Consider the following 22,309-nt stretch of genomic DNA (forward strand, 5'->3'; position numbering starts at 1 on the left):
GGCTCAGTGAGAAAAGTGCCAGTGTAGACTAGACCTTCTAAGATGTGCCGATTTTTATAGCCTTCATTTTTTTTTTTTGAAGATTTATTTATTGGAGAGAGAGAGAGAAAAAGAGCATTCGCATTCACAAGTTGGGGGAGGAACAGAATCCTCAAGCAGACTCCCTACTGAGTGAGAAGTCCAAGGACACGGGGCTCAATCCCTTGACCCATGAGATCAAGACCTGAGCCAACGTGAAAAGGTCTAAGCTTAACCAACCGAGCCCCCCACAGGGACCCCTTATAGCCTTCATTTTTAAGAGCTCTTTTTACTGTCCCCAACCCACCTGACCCTTGCATGGGGGAATGAGCATAGCACAGGGGCCACAGGGGGACATTAGTTTTTAGCTTTCAACTTAGAAAAACTGTGCATTCTGTAACCCTGCCAGATAAGAGACTTACAGGTCGCAGTTTGCCATATGAGGTCTCAGGAGTATGCCTTGATGCCTGTGAAAATCCCGGCGATTCGGCAAGGAAGCTGTTTTCTAAGGGAAGGAACATTTTATTTGTGTTGTTGAGCAATAAGAATGCTAATGCAGATTTGTCTGCTCTTCAGGTGAACATGTGGATTTCTGAATGAAAATGAATTTAGATCCATGCCAGGAGAACCCTTACCATTTGCTGAGGGAGAGCGTGGGAAGTACTGGGAGCTCCTCTTATCTGGGCTGGGGTAAGGGCTGCTGGGAGGCTGGTCATACAGCGGCAGTGGAGGCAGGGAGCCCGGCGGCTTGGGGGAAGGAGAGATCTGCCACAAAGGAAAGAGAAACTACGAAGTGCTCACACCTCAGGAAGGAGAGGCCAGCTGGCTTCTCTGACTAACTCAAACATAGTACTTTTCTCTGCAGCTCAGATAGAACTATATACAATTTTTGTCGGCCTCATTAGAAGCACGTGAGCTTAGGATAATAACCCCAAACCTGATTTTGTGATGCATTTAACTTTTTCCTCAGAGATCTCATTACACTACTGATTACAGTTTATCGTAAACAGTCATCAGGTCAAACCATTCTCTAGAGTTCTACTGAAAATCTACTAACTTGGTCAACTCAATAAGTCAGGTGAAGAACAAAGAAAGGGGACAAGTTCTATTTTTTTGTGAAAATAAAATAACTGGCTGTCTCTGACTTCCTCACGTTTTGTAAACATTGGACTAAATAAGTGGTCACAATGTCACACAAACAAGGTGGAGAGACATGTCCCTTCTGGTCGTGGATCTGCCAGGCCTGCAGTGACCCACCCGATTTAGGGGTTTCCTGTGAAGTCAAGTTTTGCTATGATGAGCTGAGCACAGAGCCACATCAGTGTAAGGGGGCTCCGGCAGGCTCATCCGTCCTCTAAAAAGGACTGGCAGGCAGGCTCTGCCCGCGATGGAAAGAGTAGTATTTTCACTCCCTAAACTAACTACAGAGACAATACATCTCTCTCTGATTTCTGTCTTTCTACCAAACCATTCTTTTGTATGTCACTTACAATTTATCCTTTCGGTTAACTGATTCAGAGCACAGAAAGTGGACAAATGGAGGTGTTATACAGCCATTACCCAGGAACCATGCTGGTAAGTCTCTGCTTTTCCAAACTCAGTTTTCAGAAACCTCCAGAGGGCTGGAGTGGGAAGGTGGGGCTGAGACTGTAGCCCCAGTCCGCTTGGGTCAACCACCGCCTGGGGCAATTTTCTTTAAACATCTTTAAATTCAGTTTTCTCTCCTCTCACCTACCTGAATCTCTCTCATCCGCGGAGTGTCACCATTTTCTGAGGCTGAAAGTTCCTCCACTAGCACCGATGGGAAAACTCCAATCCGCCCACTGAATTCCCCTTCCCAGAAGCCATCGTCATCCTGGTTTTCTTTGTTCAAGATTCGGATGATTGCTCCCTCAGGAAAGGATAATTCATCATCTGTCTGGCCCTCATAGTCATAAAGTGCTTTCACGAAACAGACTAGGTAGCAAGAGGGAGAAAAATGCATAAGGACGTGGACAGCCGGGTTCCTTCTGCAACCACCCCTATGCTCACATGACAACTAAAAGACCATCATACAGGGTGACAGTACAGTGGTCATTTTTTTACTCACTGAAGATCAACTTCAGGGTTTTACTGTAGAGGATAAATGTGACCAAATAACAGAAAACAGAACAGGGATAAAGTTTTGCTTTTTAACCCACTGAAGGCTGACTCCAGGGCAATACTGCTTAGGCCAAACGTGACCAAATAAAGAGTGCCTTGTTTCAGTCTTTACCACTGGCATCTCCGTTGAGGCTGCCTGAAACGAGCTCGGCCTCCGTGGAATTGCTGGATGTGTGTGACCGACTGTCCAAGGCAGCCAAGGACTGCAGCATGCTCAGTAGACTGTTCGAGGTGGGAAACTGTAGGTACTTTTCTGGCACATAACCCACTTGGCCAACTTTATTTCGAGCCTGAGTAAAAGACATGTGACAAAATAGGTTTGCACACACAATCTGGACAGGGCAAAACAGGAACCAAAACAAACTCCTAAAAATGTCATGAGAAGGGGCGATATGAGCAAAGGAATATACCTTTACCCAGTCTTCCATATCTCCATCTTCAATCACTTCTAACACCTCATGTTCCTCAATGGTCAACTCATCTGGTTGAGAAGCCTGCAATGTAGGATGGTCATGGACAAAATTAAAAAGGTTAGATAAAGAGCAGATGTGTGCTGGTCATAACAAAAACTGGGGATCAAAATACTGAAATGATTTTGAAAAACATACTGAACATAAAAATTTAAGGGTTGTAAAACTATCACAATGAGGTGAAGTTTTGCTTTAAAAAAACAAAATAAAGCCACAACAAAAACTGGAGAAACGGAATCCTCAAGAGGCCATCAGGTGCTGTGAACACAGCACTCTGCTGGAAGCAGGGGACCCGGGCTCCGGCTCCAGCTTACGTATCCAGTGGTTAGGTTATTCAACTTCTTGATGCCTCCATTTCTTCAAAATGACAATCCTGCCATTCTGGGGAGGATGGGAGGGTCAGTGTGGGATGAATAAGCTGAGAACCGTGAGGATCTGGGAAGCACAGGCAGGGCAGCAAGCACGGCATCAGAAGTGCACAGAATGCTGCGTGGAGGTGCAGACTGTGAAAATGCAAACAGCTATGTACATGGACCGGATGACAGCTTGAGCAGTGCCGAGACCTGATCTGGAATCACTGTCTGATAAACCATGGCCAAGAGAAGAAGGCTGGGAAGGAAATGACTGAGACTGGTCACAATCTGGATTTCCTATGCTCTAGCTTAACTGTGGAGACTGGGCTGGTCCACTGAGATGCTTCTGTACGAGCTGCTAATTGGGATAGTTTCATTATCTCTGACCGCAGGAATCCACCAGTACCGGCCACCCCAGTACTGTTCCTGAGACTGCAGCATCAGAGCAGACACTCAGGGGCTCTGCAGAGGGGCTGGAGAGAAAAAGTGTGGCTGTGCTTCCTAAAGAGACTTGCTGTCACATGTAACAGGGAGAGACCTGCTGGCATCTTCTGGCTCTCTGGTGAACAGGCTTAAAAGCATTCCCCAAGTCCCAAGATTAGTTACAACTATAGAACCAAACTATAAGACCACATAGTTTTTCAAATATCACAATCTCCAAGTGTATATTATCTTCAAGTTACACAAGCAAAAATAAGGCAAGATAATGGGTCACTTTATTGACTCATTTCCCATTTCATGTGCGTTATAATATTTCATCAAACCCAAATCCTCCAGGACCAGAATTACCTGATTTTGAAACTGAGGGGAAAAAAAGCTCATTGATTCATGACCGCTTTTCCAACGGAATTTCTTTGCTAAGCTGAAACTACACTATACTTTGACTACACCAGCAAAAGGCAACAGTGTAACAGACATTTTCCCTAATTCCGTGGCAAGACTTAAAAAAGTTATCGATACAACGGAACTTCTGTGTGTGTGTATCCTTCAAAGCAGGAAGGATGAGAATACCTTTAAATAAACTGTTGCCCTTGTAAAAACGTCGTGGAGGGCCATGCAAGTTGTTCAGTGCTATTATATAATATCAGCGGATGCTAGGTTGATCACATCATCCCCAAACAGTGACTAAGTCTTCCACTTGACAAGGTCAAGTCCTCTGCAAGGATCTCAAGATTCTACAGAACTTGGTCACTGTGGGCTCTCAATGCTTTGGACCCACACACCATTCCCTGTTCTCTGGAACACACGTTATTCCTTGCCTTTATGCTTTTCCAAGGCTGTTTCTTCTTTCCAGCAGGCCCCACTCCCTCTTTCCCATCTGGTGAATAGATTTAGATGATTGCGGATTCAAGTCCAGCTTCAGTCTGTTTCCAAGGGCAAGTGACCATAAGACTTCTCTGAGCCTAAGTTTTCTTTTTTATTCCTATTAGAATGTATACTCTGTGAAGGCAGAGATTTTTCATCTGTATTCATCTGTGCCATATCCCCAAGCAAAGAAAAGAGCACAGGATGTAACATGGAAGGTGCTCAAATAATTTGTTGAATGAATGTGTTGGTTGATAGTACCTCCCATATTGCGTCACTGAAGAGCTTAGAATAACATACATACGGTACCAGGCACACAATACCTCACAGATGGTAACTATTACTATTACTCATGATTTGAGACCCAGCTATTATGTTTTTCTAGACCACCCACAATGAATTGGTGGTTTCTTCCTCCTTTTGTTGTGTACCTAACTACCATGAACTACCATGGCACTCTGCTTAGTTGTTTGCCCTTATAGGGTTACTGCAGGGAATGTGATTTTTTTCATGTATCCCAACTAAAGAGAGCAAGTGGTCAGGAAATGCTTATTAAAGAAATGCACACTCTCACACTGCTTCTGAAATCCTAATCCCTGTGAAAACCACAACTCTAGAAGCAGCCCCGTGCTCCATTCCCACCACTCTCTCTCTAAATCTCCCATCGTCTTTTAAAACAATGTACTTTTTCCTGATTAAAATAATACATCTTCCTTATAGAAAAGCTAGAAATATGTATAATTGAAATCTTAAGGTACATGTAACCTGGCATCTTATTCTTTTGGCAAAACACATTTCTTTTTGCATTAAAAAAACCTCGTATTTATGTAATTTTTAGTTATCTTCATAATATTTTATGCTATATTATATGAATGGTTAACTTATTTAGCTATTCCTTTATTAGCTAGCCAACTCTGAGCTATTATAAAATGGTTCTATGATGAAGGAACATTTTGTATCCAAAACCTGTTTTCTATATTGTGGATCATTTCCTTAAGATATGTGCTAGTAGGGCCAGAGGTTACGAGCATTTTTAAGGCTTCTGAATCTAATCCTAGATAAAACTTTTCTTTGTTTGCACCAGATTAATCCAGGCCTCCTTTCCAGGTCTAGACTATTGGAACCATCACTAGACTTACAGTTCATTTCTCTCTAATCTGTCCTGTATAGTATCTAATACCCTGGCCCAGGTTACCTTCTTAAAAGCCAATCTGATTTTAGGACATCCAAAGGTTCCTACCAGTCAGGATAAAAACCATACTTCAGTCTGGTCTATAAGGCCCTTTACTATCTGACAGTAAACATCTTTATTTCCAGCTGATGCCCCCCCATTATTGAATGCGACATTTCCCGAGGACCCCGGACGCCCATCAAACTAGGTCCCTGTATCCGCTGTTCTTTTTGCTTAGAAAGGCTCTTTCCCTTCTCACTTTATTTAGTAAGATCTTACTCATGGCCTAATTGAAGTGCCATCTTATCTATGAAATTTCTCCTATAACAGGGAAAATTTGCAATTTTAACCTCTACTATAAATTTTATTTTTTGCACATTTTAATTAATTAATTTATTTTAATAAACATATAATGCATTTTTATCCCCAAGGGTACAGGTCTGTGAATCGCCATACAATAAATATTTTAATACATACTCTATTTTTCAGCTTAATGTTTACTTAATGTTTCTCAGCTTAATGTTTACCTCCAGACTATCCATTCTAGGGGAGGGAGGCAGAAATTTTGTCACAATAATTCCTGCATCCCTGAAACTTGGGGCACTAAATGTTTGTTCAGTGATTAACTAGTTAAATAGATTTTTATAGTCTGCTTTATGATAGGGACATGCCTGGCATATGCCGATAGAAGGAATGTTGGATGGATGTGAGCTATTTATAGTCATTCAGACTCTTGGGTTCCTCTCCATTTAAGGACCTTAAATTTTAATTCTGGAACTTCAAAGTAAATATAACGTTGGGAGGTGAGCTGGGAAAACATTCCCAACCCTAGTATTATTGTACTCTATAACATCTTTCCAACGATCTCAGAAGATGTCTTGCAATTTTCAAAAGATTATCAAAATGGTTTACTTTGGAAAAAAACCCCAACCCTTTTAGAAAAGAGGTAAGTGTTCGTGATTTAAGTATATAATGAAAGGATGTCGAACTAAAAGGTCTGATGTTGAAGAGTATATACTGCCATGTTTTGGCCTTTCAGGGACAGTGGGCAGTGGGAGTGAGACTGTCTCCCAGATGCTTCCTCTACTGTTATTCCTTAAGCCCTGGGTGTCCATCAGCATGGGAACTAGAGGACAATTCATTTGTTTATGCCTTCCTTACATCATTCATTTATTTGTCCCACAATTATTTACTGAGGACCTGCTGTGTGCTAGGTACCATCCTGCTTGCTGAAGACACATGACAGGGTATATAGATATAGACAAAGTTTCTGATTTATGGCCCTTTAGTGGGGAGTCAGAACAAAGAAATATGAAAACAAGTAAGATTAAGCTTGACTGGTGATAAGTGCTATATAGTAAATAAAAGAGGGAAAAGGGCAATGGGAAGAGAGTAGTAAATGAGAAGTTGGCTTGTATTTAAGTTCTCAGGGGAGACCTGAGGAGACACTATTTGAGCTAAGCCTCAATGAAGAACAGTATGCAGCCAACCAAAATTTGGGGAAAGATGGTTCTAGGTAGACGGAGCAGCAAGTGCAGAGTTGTCAAGTTAGGAAGAAGCACAGTGCCATAGTGTAAGTGTGGTGAGTGGTCTGGTTAGGGGAATGGTCTGGCTGGTCTGGCATGAAGCTAGGAGACTGTCAGGGATCAGATCAATTTGAACATTATAGACTCTAGGAAGAGTTTGTTTTTCTATGTGTGACAGAAAACTTACAAAATGTTTTCAGGCAAGGGAATAAAATAATCTCCTTTATGTGTTAAAGATAATTCTGGTTGCAAAGTGGACAATGGACTGTTGGGAGGGAGGTAAGTATGTAGAAGGGATGCTAATTATGGTTTTTTTTTTTTTTAATACAGTAACTGAAGTAATGGCCTAAACCAAGATGGTGAAAAGTTAATGGATTCAGTATAAGTTTTAGAGGTAGAGTCAACAAGGCTGGCTGATGGACTGGACGAGGGGAGGGAAACTCAATTTATTTATTATTTATTTATTTATTTTTTAAAGATTTTATTTATTTATTTGACAGAAATCACAAGTAGACAGAGGCAGTAGACAGAGAGGCAGGCAGAGAGAGAGAGGGAAGCAGGCTCCCCGCTGAGCAGAGAGCCCGATGCGGGACTCGATCCCAGGACCCTGAGATCATGACCTGAGCCGAAGGCAGCGGCTTAACCCACTGAGCCACCCAGGCGCCCTCAATTTATTTTTTATGAGTAAAAAAGTTTATGTGAAAGTAGAACAGGGGTGAGAGAGGTGAAGAACTATCACACTACCTGAGGGCTGCTGAGGGGTGGGAGGGAAGGGATGGGGGCTGGGTGATGGACACTGGGGAGGGTATGTGCTACGGAGAGTGCTGTGAATTGTGTAAGACTGATGATTCACATTACATTATACATTATATGTATGTTAAATAATACATTATATGTTAAAAAAAAGAACTATTACACCAAATCAAGTCTTGAAATTCTGGCATCTATTTATCTAGGTCCCTGCTTACCATGGAAACAAGAGGTGGTTAGTAAAGTTTAACAAAACTGTTCTGTAAATCAATTTTCTTTTAGTATCAGTTTGGAGAGTCATCCTAATGGAGGGTCTTGTGCCAAAGCAGGCAACGCGATAATAAGGGTAAGATTACCTTAGTGAAAATTTACTAGATGTCAGGCACAGTACTAAGTACTTTGCTGTATAAGTGTTATCTCACTTAATCTTCAAACTAGCCCTATTATCCCCATAAGGTAGGAAAACTGAGACTCACAGAGACCCAGGGACTAGTATGGTCATATAGCTTGTAAGTGGCAGAGACGGATTTTAATCCTGGCAGGCTGATGTCAGAGCCTAGACTGTTCATCATTATGTTATATTATCTGTAATGTTAACTGAACACCAATTTTATAGTAAGCACAGTACAAGAGGCTGGGCAGACTTAGTCACATGTGTCTTCAGAGTTGCCACAATTTAATACGAGCAATAGGTTAGAGAAATACACACCTTGTAGGAATAAACAACTTTGCAGGTGAGTGGATAATTTCTTAAGGTGCCAGAAGGGCTGGAACTGCTGTCATCAAAAACATCCATATTGTCTTCAAACTCTTCTCCTTCCTCTCTTTCAGGATCTGCATTAAGCTAGAGAAAATTAGATGTCAATGGCTAGCTTCCTTACTTCAAAAAAATGGTTGAAAGCAGAAAAAAACACTTAAAACCTGATTATTTCAAAATATAATTTACTTATTCAACTATACACAGAAAAAAGTATCTATTCTCACTTGCATTTCTCTTGTTATGAAAAGACAAGATTTTTTTTTTTTCAAGATTTTGAGAGAGCGAGCGAGCAGGGTCGGGGTGGGGAGCAGTGGCAGAGGGAGAGAGAGAATCTTAAGCAGGTTAGACCCATCACGGAGTCTAACACGGGGCTTGATCTCACAACCCTGAGATCATGACCTGAGCTGAAACCAAGAGTTGGAAGCTTAACCGGCTGAGTCACCCAGGCGCCCCTAAAGTTTTCTTTCATTTCTTTTTCCATTGAGGCACTTTATTTGCATGAATATATTACAACCCTAGAAAGAGGATCCCAGGATTTTCCCTCTTGTGTTTCTGTCTTGCTTCTTCATGGTTCATGATGGCAGCTGAGGTTGTCAGTACAATGAAACCAAACTGGCAGGTTGGAAGCAGGTTCTTCGGCCATTTTTCTAGATCTTTCAGTTGTACATCAAATCTGGGGCTGATCACTCCACACTTATTTAACCGCCCATGAGGTTCACAATAGTTTTTCCCGCTCTGTGATTATCAGTGATTTCAAATTCACCAATGTAACCAGGCTTCACCATCACAGTGAGAAACTGGATGATGACTTTGGAATGTGGCCCACTAAGAACCTGACATTTTGCCTCTTTTCAGCATTATTACTGCTCTTGAGAGCATGTGCCAGGACATTCCTGCGCACAATTATGGCAGCATGGAAAGTTGCCAGAAAGCAGATTTTATTTTCAACATGCAATGTGGGGCTCAAACTCACAACCCCGATATAAAGAGTTGCATAAAAAAAAACAGAGTAAAATGTCTTTCAAATATATAAGAAATGTTTATCAATGTCCTTTTTCTTTTCACTGTTAAATACTAATAAAGGCCTCTTACCATTTTAAACTGATCACATGGGGAAATGTTCATGCTACCAAGAAGTTGGAGAAACAGGCTCTCCTCTATTGTTGGTAGAAATAAAAAACTGATACGTCCTTAAAAAAAATCAGCCTACTGAAATTAAAAACTACCATACCACCTGATCTAGCAACTTCACTTTTGTGAATCTCTTATGGAGAAGTAAAAGCAACAGGAGGTAAGACTGTAGATCTTATTCAACTTACAATGGGGTTATGGACAAATAAACCCATCATAAGTCAAAAAATATCCTGAGTTGAAAAGGCATTCCATACACTTAACCTACTAAACATCATAGCTTAGCCTAGCCTACCTTAAATGTGCTCAGAACACTTACATTAGCCTACAGTTGGGCAAAACCACCTAATACAAAGACTATTTTGTAAAAATAAAGTGCTGAGCATCTCATGTAATTTACAGATGGTCCCCAACTTACAATGGTTTGACTTACAATTTTGTGATAGTGTGAAAGCAATACACATTCAGTAGAAAACATACTTGAAATTTTGATCTCTTTCCAGGCTAGCGATATGTGGTACAATATTCTCTTGTGATGCTGGGAAACATGGCCACATGTTTCCAGCCACAAGGCCATGAGGGTAAACAAGGGACCTTTGCAACCGTTCTGTACCCATATGATGATTCCATTGTTCACGTCCAGCACATATTCAATAACTGTTTGTAAAAATGTATTTACCTAGAGTACTATTCTTGATGTTGAAGTACAAATAGTATTTATGTGAACATCAATATCTGATGGGGGGGCAGAATAAGAAAAACAAAGACTGGAGAATAGAGATGGATGACTTGTTTTTTATGTAACTCTAAACTATCCGAACTATTAGAATAAGCATGTCTTACTTTTTTTTTTTAAATTTTATTTATTCATTTGACAGAGAGAGAGAGATCACAAATAGGCAGAGAGGCAGGCAGAGAGAGAGGAAGAAGCAGGCTCCCCGCTGTGCAGAGAGCCTGATGTGGGGCTTGATCTCACGACCTTGGGATCATGACCTGAGCGGAAGGCAGAGGCTTAACCAGCTGAGCCACCCAGGCGCCCAGCATGTCTTACTTTTTAAACTAAAAATCCAACAGGAAACAAAACAGGCAAAGTTCCTTTGTCTCTAGGTACACATAAGCATTTACTTAGCTACTTTTCCCCATGTGCAAACATGCAAAGGCATGCATTAAAGATATAAGGACTGGATATTCGGAATTAGGTCTCACAATAGAATAACTGAAATATCAAATCCCTACAATTAGCTGAACACTGTGTGAGGCTCGTAAACATGAAACAAAGGACACACTTTGTTTTGCATGAGCTCATACTCGAGAGTGGAGAAACTACCACCACCAAACGCTGAGTGTGCAGGGGGGCCTTTGGAGAAGGTCAGGGAAGACTTGCTGGCTTTCAGCGAGTTGCAAGGTAGAGGCTGCCTATATTGTTCAATTATACTTTCTAACGAATTAAAGTGATTTCTCTTGAGTAATTATTAACATTTAAAACTGACTCTATTCTTAACTGCTAGTTCCCTAATACAATTCCATAGAGCTTTCTAAAAGAATAAATGGCACCTATTTCCTGTCAAATCTATTGCCTACATTTCAGAGCCCTTGTAATATTCTCATTTATAACTATTCTTGGAATTTCTTCACAGTTGAGTGAGATAATCATCTGCATCTCATCTTATAAATAACTCACCTAGGGCGCCTGGGTGGCTCAGTGGGTTAAAGCCTCTGCCTTCGGCTCAGGTCATGATCCCAGGGTCCTGGGATCGAGCCCCGAATTGGGCTCTCTGCTCAGTGGGGGGGGGCCTGCTCCCCCCTCTCTCTCTCTGCCTGCCTCTCTGCCTACTTGTGATCTCTGTCTGTCAAATAAATAAATAAAATCATAAATCACTGATCTATGGTCAATCTGGTCAATGACGAAGACTCAAATCTTGACCTTTCAAATCATTTCAGGCTATGATACCATCATTTTCCAAAAGGGCATTGTGTCATATAAAAGAGGAGGATCGGGCACCTGGATGACTCAGCTGGTTGGGCGACTGCCTTTGGCTCAGGTCATGATCCCGGAGTGCTGGGATTGAGCCCTGCATCAGGCTCCCAGCTCCTTGGGGAGTCTGATTCTCCCTCTGACCTTTTCTTCTCTCATGCTCTCTCTCACTGTTTTTTTCTCAAATAAATAAATAAAATCTTTAAATAAAAAATATGAAGATCACATGCTAGAAACTGCCATAAAATATAAACATATTTACATATACTTAGAAAACACTGCTTTCATATTCTAGTAAAGGTTACCGACATTTAAAAAAGATAACAAAAACAAAAACCCCGTAACTGGGCACTGCAACAAAACAACACAAAACACCATACATCTATAAAAACTAAAATTAAAGCCAATGTGGACAGAACATGTTTCCAAAAATATATAAGGAATGTTAATATGCACTGTGCTGTGGCACTGGGAATCAATCCAAAACATTTTCTCTTGGCAACACTGATACTAAACATTCCTTTCTTTCCCCCTTTCTTCTGAGTTCATTGTTTGATTCTCATGGAAGGGAATGAAAAGTTGCAGTGACAGCAACAGGGGTCAGGGCCATGTGCTTTTTCATCACTCCAGTAGCTTTCCAAAGTATGTCACTGATGAATAACTTCTGCTTTTTCCCTCTTTCACCCTCTGTAACTTCACCGTTACAATGTTTTCTTGACCCAGCATTTCTAAAATCACATTCTTCCTCTGTTTCTTAACAATAGTTCTCTTAGCCCTTTTCCTTCCTGTCACCTGACAGAACTTCAATTTAAACTATTCTTTCTAGTTGTACTAATGTTTTTCCTTTCTTAGATGTTGTAAAATGCTTACGCTCTCTGCAAGCGCAGATAAGAAAAAGCTTTCTGGGGGCACCTGGGTGGCTCAGTGGGTTAAGTCTCTGCCTTCCGCTCAGGTCATGGTCTCAGGGTCCTTGGATCGAGCCCCGCATCGGGCTCTCTGCTTAGCAGGGAGCCTGCTTCCTCTTCTCTCCTCTCTCTCTGCCTGCCCCTCTGCCTACTTGTGATCTCTGTCTGTCAAATAAATAAATAAAATCTTAAAAAAAAAGAAAAAGAAAAAGAAAAAGCTTTCAGAGTTGCTATTAGTAGCCTTCTGTTTGGACTCAGCAAAATAACCTCTGAAGGGTTTCATCAACTTTATGGAACTATAATGAGGCTAGAAAGCAATACTGGGTCCTTGGCTCTGACAGACTTGAGTCTGAATGCTGACTATACCATTTACTGTTGTGACCTCAGGCAAATTATTTAACTTCTCAACTTCAATTACCTTATCTCATAATGAAGAAAAGTACTCCTTCATAGGGTTATCATAACGATTAAATGAGGTAACATATTTAAACCCATAACACATGCTGGATATATAGAATGTACTTAATAAATAATTCTTCTTCTTTTTTTTTTTTTGATGAGGAAAGAAGAAATTACATAAAGAATCTGGTGATATTCAATATAGAGGAAGGCAGCTCCTTATAACTGACTAGAAGAACCTCTGAACTTCATTTGGACAGAGAAGTGATCACATTGAACATCATTCCAAATACAACACAAGGAGGCTATAAAGGGTGATGTTGAAAATATCAGCAACATAGATTTCTGCTTCCAGATAAGATGCAGTATCAAGGACCAGATGTAAACTCCTTTCAGAAACAACTAAAGAACTGCTCAAAATATATGAACCCTGGACCTCATGCACTGAAGGACAAGGATCCCTGGGGGATGCGAAATAATTTCAACTTAGGAAACAACTATTTAAATCCAAATGAATTGGAATAAAGGTTAAAAAACAGAGCAGGAATCAATACAACAGAGAACAGAAAAACAACAGTGAAAGAAAAAACTTAATGAAGTTAAAAGCTGTTTCTTTATGGAGATCCATCAAATGGATAAACCTCTAGCAGAATGAGCAGGAAAAAAGTAAAGACACAAATAGAAAGAATGAGAAGTGATGCCACACTACAGATTCTTTAGATAACCAAATATTAAAGGAATATTATAAACATTTTATTTTAATAAAGTTGGCCAACTTAGAATGGACAGACTCCTAGAAAGACACAAATGACCAAAGTCCACTCAAGAATATGCTGAATAACCCTATATCTACTAAAGAAATTGAGTTTTTTGTTAAAAACAAAAAAGAAACAAAAAAACTTCCACAAAGAAAACTAGGCCCAGAAAACTACTCTGATGAATTACAGCAAATATTTAAGGAAGAAAAAAATACTACACGATTTTACATTAAGCTTCCAGAAAATAGAAGGGGAAGGAATACTTTTCAAATCATTGTAAGACAAACATTACAAGAGAAAGAAAAGAAAATTATAGACTAGTATCTGCCATGAATAGAAATACAAAAATGCTTATGGAAATTTTGACAAATCAATTCCTCTAAATACATAAAGGGTAATATATCATGATTCAAGTGGAGTTTATTAGTAATCCAAAGTTGGTTTAATAGCTGAAAAATTATCAATGCAATCTGTCATATAAGCAAATTGAAGAGAAAAATCATTCGACAAGATCCAACATTCATTGCTATCAGCAAACTGAATAGGAATAGAGGAAACTCCTCAACATGGTAAAGGGCATCTAAAAAAACCCTACTGTTAACATCACGCTTAATGATGAAAGACTGAATGCTTTCTCCCTAAGTGCAGAAACAAGGCAAGGACATCTGTCAGCTCTCACCGCTTTGATTCAGCATTGTACTAGAGGTTCTAGTTGTTACAGTAGGGGAAAAAAGGAAGCAGTAAAAATGTCTTAATATGTAGGTAATATGATTACACAGAAAATCTACAAAAAAGCTATGATAACTAATAAATGAATTCAGTAGAGTTGCAGGATACAAGATCAATATGCAAAAAATCACATTTTCATGTGTTAGCAATGATCAATTGGAAATTAAAAGAAAAAACCATTTACAATAGCACCCAAACCTATAAAATAATTAAGTCTGAAAAAGAGAAGTGCAAGACCTATATACTGAAATTTACAAAATACTGCTGAGCAAAATTAAAGACCAAGTAAGTGTAGAGGTATTATGTTAATGGATAAATAATGAAGACTCAACATTGTTAAAATATCAACTGTCTTCAAACTAACCCACAGATTCATCACAATCCTATTTTTAAAAAATCCTGGTAGGTAGAAAACTGATTTTAAATTTATATGGAAATGCAAAGGACCCTGATTATTCAAAACAGCTTAGAGAAAGAATAAAGTTAGAAGTTAACTAAACTGGATTTAAAAGTGAAAAATAAAAAAGGGAGAGAGAAAAAAGTTGAAGGATTTATACTACCTAACTTAAAGGCTAATTATGAAGTTACTTTAATCAAAAGAGTATAGTATTGGCGTCAAGCTATATATAGATCAATGGAACAGAGGAAAAAGTCTGAAAATAAACCCACACATACATGGTTGATTTTTGACAAATATGTGAAGGTAATTCAGTGGAGAAGTGGAGAAAGCACAGTCTTTTCAAAAACAATGAAAAGGAACTTGTACTCATTCTTCTTACCATATATAAAGATACTAGATCATAGATTTAAATGTATAACCTGAAACTATAAAAATTCTAGGAGAAAATACAGGAGAAAACCTTTATGACCTAGGGTTTGGCAAAGATTTGTCAAAGAAATCATAACTTTTAGTCAAAGCTGCCACACCACACCATGGTGTGCATGGTCTGTAAGAGAAAAAAAACAGTAAGTTGGACTTCACCAAAATTAAAAATGTATGCTCTTTGAAAGATACTGTTCAAATGAAAAGATAAGCCATAGACTTGGTTTGGGAGAAAATTATGTTAATCATGTATCTGATAAAGGGTTTGTAAATAGAATATAAAAAGAACTCTCAAAACTTAGTAAAAAGAAAACAAACAACCCAATAAAATATGGGCAAAAGAGCTGAACAGACACTTCACCAAAAAAGATCTAGAGATAGCAAATAAGCAAATGAGAAGATATTCAACATTATCAGTGAAATGCAAATTAAAACTACAAGGCTACACTACTGCACACCCATCAGAATGTCTAAAATGAAAAAGACTGACCATATTAAGTGTGGGCGAGAACACCTACCTATGGGAATGTAAAATGGTACAGCTACTTTGGAAAACAGTTTGGCAGTTTCTTAAAATATTAAACATATAGCCACTGTCTGGGCGGCTCAAAACATGAGTTCATAGCAATTTTACTTGTAATAGTCTCCCTGAAACCTAAATGTCCATCACCGGGTGAACTGATAAACTGATATACTCATACAATGGAACACTACTCAGCAATAAAAAAAATGCAATGAATTATTGATACACACAACAAGATGCACGATCCTCAAAATAATCATGCTAAGTGAAAGAAGACAGATTAAAAAAAGGTACATATTGTATGATTCTGTTGATATAAAATTCTAGGAAATGTAAGCTAATCCATAATGAGAGCAGATCAGTAGTTGATTGAAGGGCTGGAAGTAGGTGAGGAAATATGATTACACAGAAAATCTACACAAAAGCTATGATAACTAATAAATGAATTTTAGGAAACTTCTGAAGGTGGTGGTTATATTCATTATCTTAACTGTGGCAAGGTTTCACTGGTGTGTACATATGTCAAAATGTATCAATTGTACACTTTAAATATGTACAACCTCAGCAAAATTGTTAAAAAATATCAGTAAAGTTAGGGAGTTTTATTTATTATTATTTTTTTAAATTTTTATTTAAAAAAATTTTTTTTTAGATTTTATTTATTTATTTGACAGAGAGAGATCACAAGTAGGCAGAGAGGCAGGCAGAGAGAGAGAGGAGGAAGCAGGCTCCCTGCCGAGCAGAGAGCCCGATGCGGGACTCGATCCCAGGACCCTGAGATCATGACCTGAGCCGAAGGCAGCGGCTTAACCCACTGAGCCACCCAGGCGCCCCAAGTTTTATTTATTTTTTATTTAAAAAAATATATTTTTTATTCGTCAGAGAGAGAGAGAGAGCAAGCACAAGCAGGAAGAACAGCAGGCAGAGGGAGAAGCAGGATCCCTTCTGAGCAGAGAGCCTGATGCCGGACTGTATCCTAGGGCCCTGGGATCATGACCTGAGCTGAAGACAAATGCTTAACTGAATGAGCCACCCAGATGTCCCAAAGCTTGGGGATTTTAATGACAATGGGTCACACAGTATTTGAAGATGCTCCAAGACCATTAATTATACCTGTGAACTCCCTCCTTTCATTAGTATTTTAAACTTAGTTGGTAAAATTAAACTACTTATCTTGAGGTTTGGATTAATATTTTTGAACATGTACTATGTATAGGGATTTATGTTAGGCACTTTTCTTATTATGGCTATGCAGAAAGTCAAAGAATTTCTCTTAGAAGTGAAATTCTCCACAGCTTCTCAATGCCCATCGTTTGGTCCTGGCTGTCAGTGAGATTGGTTCTCTCAATCTGTGGCTACAAACTCAGCAGACACTATACTCGGTTTGGTATCTCCCAGCACCTAGCAAAGGTTCTCATGGCAGTGCAGGTTCAATATATGCTTGCTGAATTGAATTAAATTGATCCTACTGAAAATATGAAATGTCAATTTCACTAGTAGTGTGGGCTATTTGGGTTATAGAGTTTAATTCAATAAAAAGACCAGTGCCCATTTGGAAAAACTGTAAACACATAAGTTACTGAAGATTTTTGCAGGTGTATTCTATTATTTTCTACAGTTTATATTTATTTTACTACAAAAATTCATTGTTTCCTTTCTTTGGGATTAGTGCAAGCCCAAAACAGATTTTCATATGTCAAAAACAAAGCCCATTATATTGCAAGGACTATTATGCATTAATGAGGCAGATGGAAACTAAACCACTATCCTGATGGTTAAAAATATTTAATTTCCTTGCCTTTCAAACACATTATTCAGCATGGTCTTCCCAATAATGGAAGCCAGAATTTATTTCTATGCAACTCTGAAAAATGCTCACACTCTTAGGGAGGGTGCAAAACAGAGCGGATGTCAGGATGTTTGTGTATAATAGTTGGGGGAAATGGCTGGAGACAAGGAAGTTGTGTAAACACTATCAGATATAGTTTGAGAACCTAGGGGAAAATAATCGAAAGAACAGAAACCAATCTTACACAAAGAGCTATAAATCTCTGACCTAATTATTTTTTACTTTTAAGTAATCTCTATATCCAATGTGAGGCTTGAACTTACAACCCCAAGATCAAGAGTCGCACACTCCACTGACCGAGTCAGCCAGGTACGCCTGACCTATTAATTCTACTTCTAAGAATCTATATTACAGAAAAAAATCTCCTGTATGGAAAAAAGAAATATACACACAAATATTTTTAGAGTATTATTTATTTAGAATATCTTGAAGAAATCTAAATATTAAACCTATAAGAGAATAGTTAAGTGAATTATGGTATGCTTTCTTGATCAAATACTATGAAGACATTAAAAGAAAGATTATGGAGATCATCCAGCAAATTGGAATGCTAGATGGAAAAATACACAAATTAACTTTATTATGAAATATGTTTAAGAAAAAAAAAAAGGATGGTAGGGGTGTCTGGGTGGCTCAGTTGGTTAAGTATCTGCCTTCACCTCACGTCATTATCTCGGGGTCCTGGGATCAGCCCTTTTCGGGCTCCTTGTTCAGTGGAGAGCCTGCTTTTCCTGCTCCCTCAGCTCCCTGCCACCAGCCCTGTTGCTTTCTATCTCTCTCAAATAAGTGAAAAATAAAATCTTAAAAAAAGAAGAAGAGTAGAAAGAGGATGGAATCACATCAAGTTGTTAACAGTAGCGTTAGTAAGAATGTAAGAATGGAGTTTTTGGTCATCTTCTTCTCTACTGAACTTTCTAACTTTTTTGTAACCTAGTTATAAAACTGTTTCTATTCTAAAATTCATATAATTTCAAAATTAGGTTGTAAACTGGGTATGGTCTTTTAGTAAGAGAAGAAAGGAAAATAAGAGTAGGGAGGAATGGGGTAAAGGCTGACTGGGCTACTAGTAGTAGCAATCTAACCACAGGCTGCTATGTATGAGCTCTAGTTAACCATCAGTTGAATAGCTCTATTAGCAGACTGCTCTCCTTTTAAAAAACATTGCCATATACTGTGGTTCTTTTTCTCTTTTTCTTCTGAATCCTGTATTCTGTACTAGAGCAAAATACAGAAGGCAAAGAGTTAATACCCAAGGAAGTTTAGTTTCTTCCTTGTTCTATAAGGTAAATAGACTGTATGTTTTAAAAACATTTATCTTCTAATAAGGCCCTTTACACTGTTAATGTCTAACACTAGAATTAAACACATTTTCCAGATGGAAGAGAACTCTAAACTTGATGACTAATGCTTTTGTTGGCATCTTATAATGGAAGAAATAATTTGGTCCCCAGATGTGTATTTCTGCTTCATGCTCCTAGCCAGCTAGCTGCCAATGTGAAGAGATACAAATCCCTCTAAATTATTTCAGTGTTGTCATTTAAAAGCAGGTTAAATAAATATTGGGACTTTATTTAGCAAATCTGTACCTACGTCTGATCTCTCCTTCATTTATATAGTAGCCTCTCCTCCTTATCCATGGGGAATAGGTTCTGAGACCCCCTATGGATGTTTGAAACGAGAGATAGTACCAAACTCTATAGACTATGTTTTTTCCTACACCACATACTTATGCTACAGTTTAATTTATAAATCAGGCCTAGTAAGAGATAAATAGCAACTAATAATAAATTATAACAATTACAACAATATACTGTAATAAATGTTATGTGAATGTGGGCCTCTCTCTCAGAATATCTTATTGTACTATATTCACCCTTCTTGTGATGATGTGTGATGATAAAATGCCTACGTGATGAGATAAAGCGAGGTGAATGAGGCAGGTATTGTAATGGAGTGTGAAGCCACTACCGACCTTCTGACAAAGTCAGAAGGAGGATCATCTGCTTCCAGATAGTTGCTTCCATGGTTGACCACAGTAACTGAAACCAGGAGAAGTGACACCATCAATGAGAGGGGCACTAATGTATTATTAATAGAATTTCCACAAAATATAACCTTCAGCGGAAAGCAGGATGACACAGGCTCTGTAAAACTGACTAGAGGGAAGAAAAGAGGGGGAAGGGATTGCAAAATGCTCCCTTCGCAGAGGATATGATGTTCCTACATGAGCTGATATCTTTGGACAGTTCTCAACACTTACTATCAGAATGTACGACTCATTGACAGACTGTACTAGGCATATCTCTTTCATTTCCTTCCTTCACACTCAGAATCCCTTCTTTATCTCCTGCTGAAATTCTTCAAGGACTATCTCAACTCACATTTCCTTCATGGGGCAAACATCTTTCCTATTTTTTCTATCTGGTACGGAGCTTTTTTGACAGCATTTCACAAAATCATAAAATTTTGGAATTGGAGGGGATCTTAGAATCATTTAACATGATTTTCTCTCGAAACCCAGAGAGAAGTGGCTCTTTTCCCAAGGTGTTGATGAGTTAGGAGCAAGCAATTTCAAGTTTGGCACAGAGTAGCCCAGTCATACACTGCCGTGTATCACTAAGGTCTATAAAGGTCTATCTGCCCTACCAGCTACGCTCTTTGCGGAGAGAGACCAAGTTTAGTTCATTTTCAATATACCCAGGAAGTAGGCAAGAACTGAGGGGATAAATGCCTGCTCAGCTGAGTTAGTCAGAAAAGGTACTAGTCTAAGGGAAATCACGTGTTTGGTTGGTTTCCAACAGTGCCACTGAAGACGCCGTAAGAAAGTTTGTGTCTGGAATTTGCTATCATCTTAAGTTCTGTACAAAAAAATAACCTGAAGCAGAGGGGAATTGTGTTAGAAGGGATATTCCATGTTGTGGAGCAACTTTGTCATATTGAAAACAGGGCAAGTTCTTCTAACCCCAAAGTCAAGTGGGTGATGTGTGCCTACTTTCCTTAGCTGGATTACCATTAATAGTAAAACAAAAATAAGCTTTTAATAGACTGTTTTTCCTTAAAATGCACACCCATACACAGTCTTCTTTAAATGTGCAAGTGTATTCCCATTAGAAAATCAGAATGTTATGTAAAAAAATTGACAAAACTTTCAGGAATATTCTTAAACTTTAGCCAGTTTCTCTAGCAAGGATCCCTTTTATCTGAAGGGCATAAGCACTGAAGAAGCACTATGGATATAGTCAGAAGTTCAGAGAGTAAAAGTTTTAGCTTTTAATTTGCCACTACTCCATCTATTCGTCCATCTGACCTTTCATTTCTTCCTTCAGCAGATATTTACTGAGTACCTACTATGTGCCAGGCTCTTTGCTGTGCACAGCAGTGAATCAGGCAGACATGGAAATTACATTCCAGGGAGGAAGACAGACAAAGAAGACAAATAAAGAAGGCAAGGACAGACTGTAATAAATGCCATAAGGAAATAAACAGGATGAGAGAGAGAGAGTAATGAGGGGGAGGCAGCAGCAGGAACTACTTTGGCTGACTAGCTAGAAATCATATATCCACCTATGTAGTAACATGGAAATCACGGAACTTTTCTGGCACTCAGATCTCCAACATGAAAAACTGAGGTTGAACTGGATGACATCAGAGTAGAAACAGCCCTGGACTTGAAGCAGGAAAACACCAGCTTGAGCTGTGGCCTTCTTTGTCACACCATCCCTGCCCTGTGTCTCGGACGATGATACAGTGAGCAGAGCGTGAAAGCCCTTGCAAATCAAACAGATTAAATAAGCCACAGACCAGAAGTGTTCCCTTCCCTTCTTTGAGACTGTTTATGACTCTCTGCATCTTAGTTTTCATTTGTACCTAGAGAAGATCTCTGAGCACTTCAGAAACTCTAGATTAAAATTTTTACTCTGCTACTTCTGGACAAGAAGCATCTCTCTTCATGAATGGGATAAGGAGTTTGGTAAAGTGGTACGGGTAAACCAACAAGAGATAATATGTTCTTCACTGCACGGTAAAAAAAAAAAAAAAAAAAAAAAAAAAAAAAAAAGCATGACTTTTTTCCTCTTGCTGTACCAAGTTTAACTCAGTGATAGGGTAAGGCAAAGACACCAAACTGCTAGCAAGACCACTATTTTTTCTTTTAAATTTTGGCTATTTTCAGGTTTGGTTACACAGTCAGAGAATGGCATCCTTCAACTGTCACAGCCATCACAGCCAAGAAGAGAAACCCTACCGAGTGTAAAGTGCCGTTGTTTGTCACTGCAGGAAGGCGAGCCCATCGTTCATTTTCCAGTTCTTCCATTACTTGATTCATTGCACTCTTCAGCCACGTGTCCACAGAAACACCGATCTGCTTTAGCAGGTCCAGCCGGGCTTCAGCTTTCAACTTAATTATCTAAGAAAACCAAGAAAGTGGTCAGAAATCCAGGCATTTTTTCCTCCCTCAAATCAATGTGTGTGTTTTTTAAAAGTTGTTTCTGATTTACTGATTAGAATGATCTTGATATTTACTAGCAATGCTACCTTGGGATAAATGTTAACTTTTCACTTGGAGAGAAGGGAGGAAACCTGGAACAGAAATGAGGGTAAATGGCACACCTTCATTTTGACAAGCTACATCAACAGAACTTATGTCCGGGAGGATACACCATAAAGTCTGCATTCTTTTCCTTTTAATAAGGCTACACCTCAGACATCCTAAAATCCAGCATG

General features: G+C 39.0%; 1 protein-coding gene across 4 annotated transcripts in view; it reads right to left on the minus strand.

Moving 5' to 3' along the window:
• Positions 1-22,309, minus strand: part of FCHSD2 (FCH and double SH3 domains 2) — a 295,400-nt gene that overhangs the window by 3,906 nt on the left and 269,185 nt on the right. For all 4 annotated transcript variants that reach the window (XM_045071389.1, XM_045071387.1, XM_045071388.1 and 1 more), the window contains 7 exons: positions 21,831-21,992; positions 8,445-8,579; positions 2,571-2,654; positions 2,273-2,450; positions 1,754-1,974; positions 654-783; positions 441-523 (listed from right to left, as the gene is read on the minus strand). In XM_045071389.1, the coding sequence (XP_044927324.1) occupies positions 441-523; positions 654-783; positions 1,754-1,974; positions 2,273-2,450; positions 2,571-2,654; positions 8,445-8,579; positions 21,831-21,992 (993 nt within the window). The remainder of the gene's footprint in view (positions 1-440; positions 524-653; positions 784-1,753; positions 1,975-2,272; positions 2,451-2,570; positions 2,655-8,444; positions 8,580-21,830; positions 21,993-22,309) is intronic.

Source organism: Mustela putorius, unplaced genomic scaffold (genome assembly GCF_011764305.1).
Source record: "Mustela putorius furo isolate JIRA1106 unplaced genomic scaffold, ASM1176430v1.1 tig00003987_pilon_pilon_pilon, whole genome shotgun sequence".
NCBI classification, from domain to species: Eukaryota; Metazoa; Chordata; class Mammalia; order Carnivora; family Mustelidae; genus Mustela; species Mustela putorius.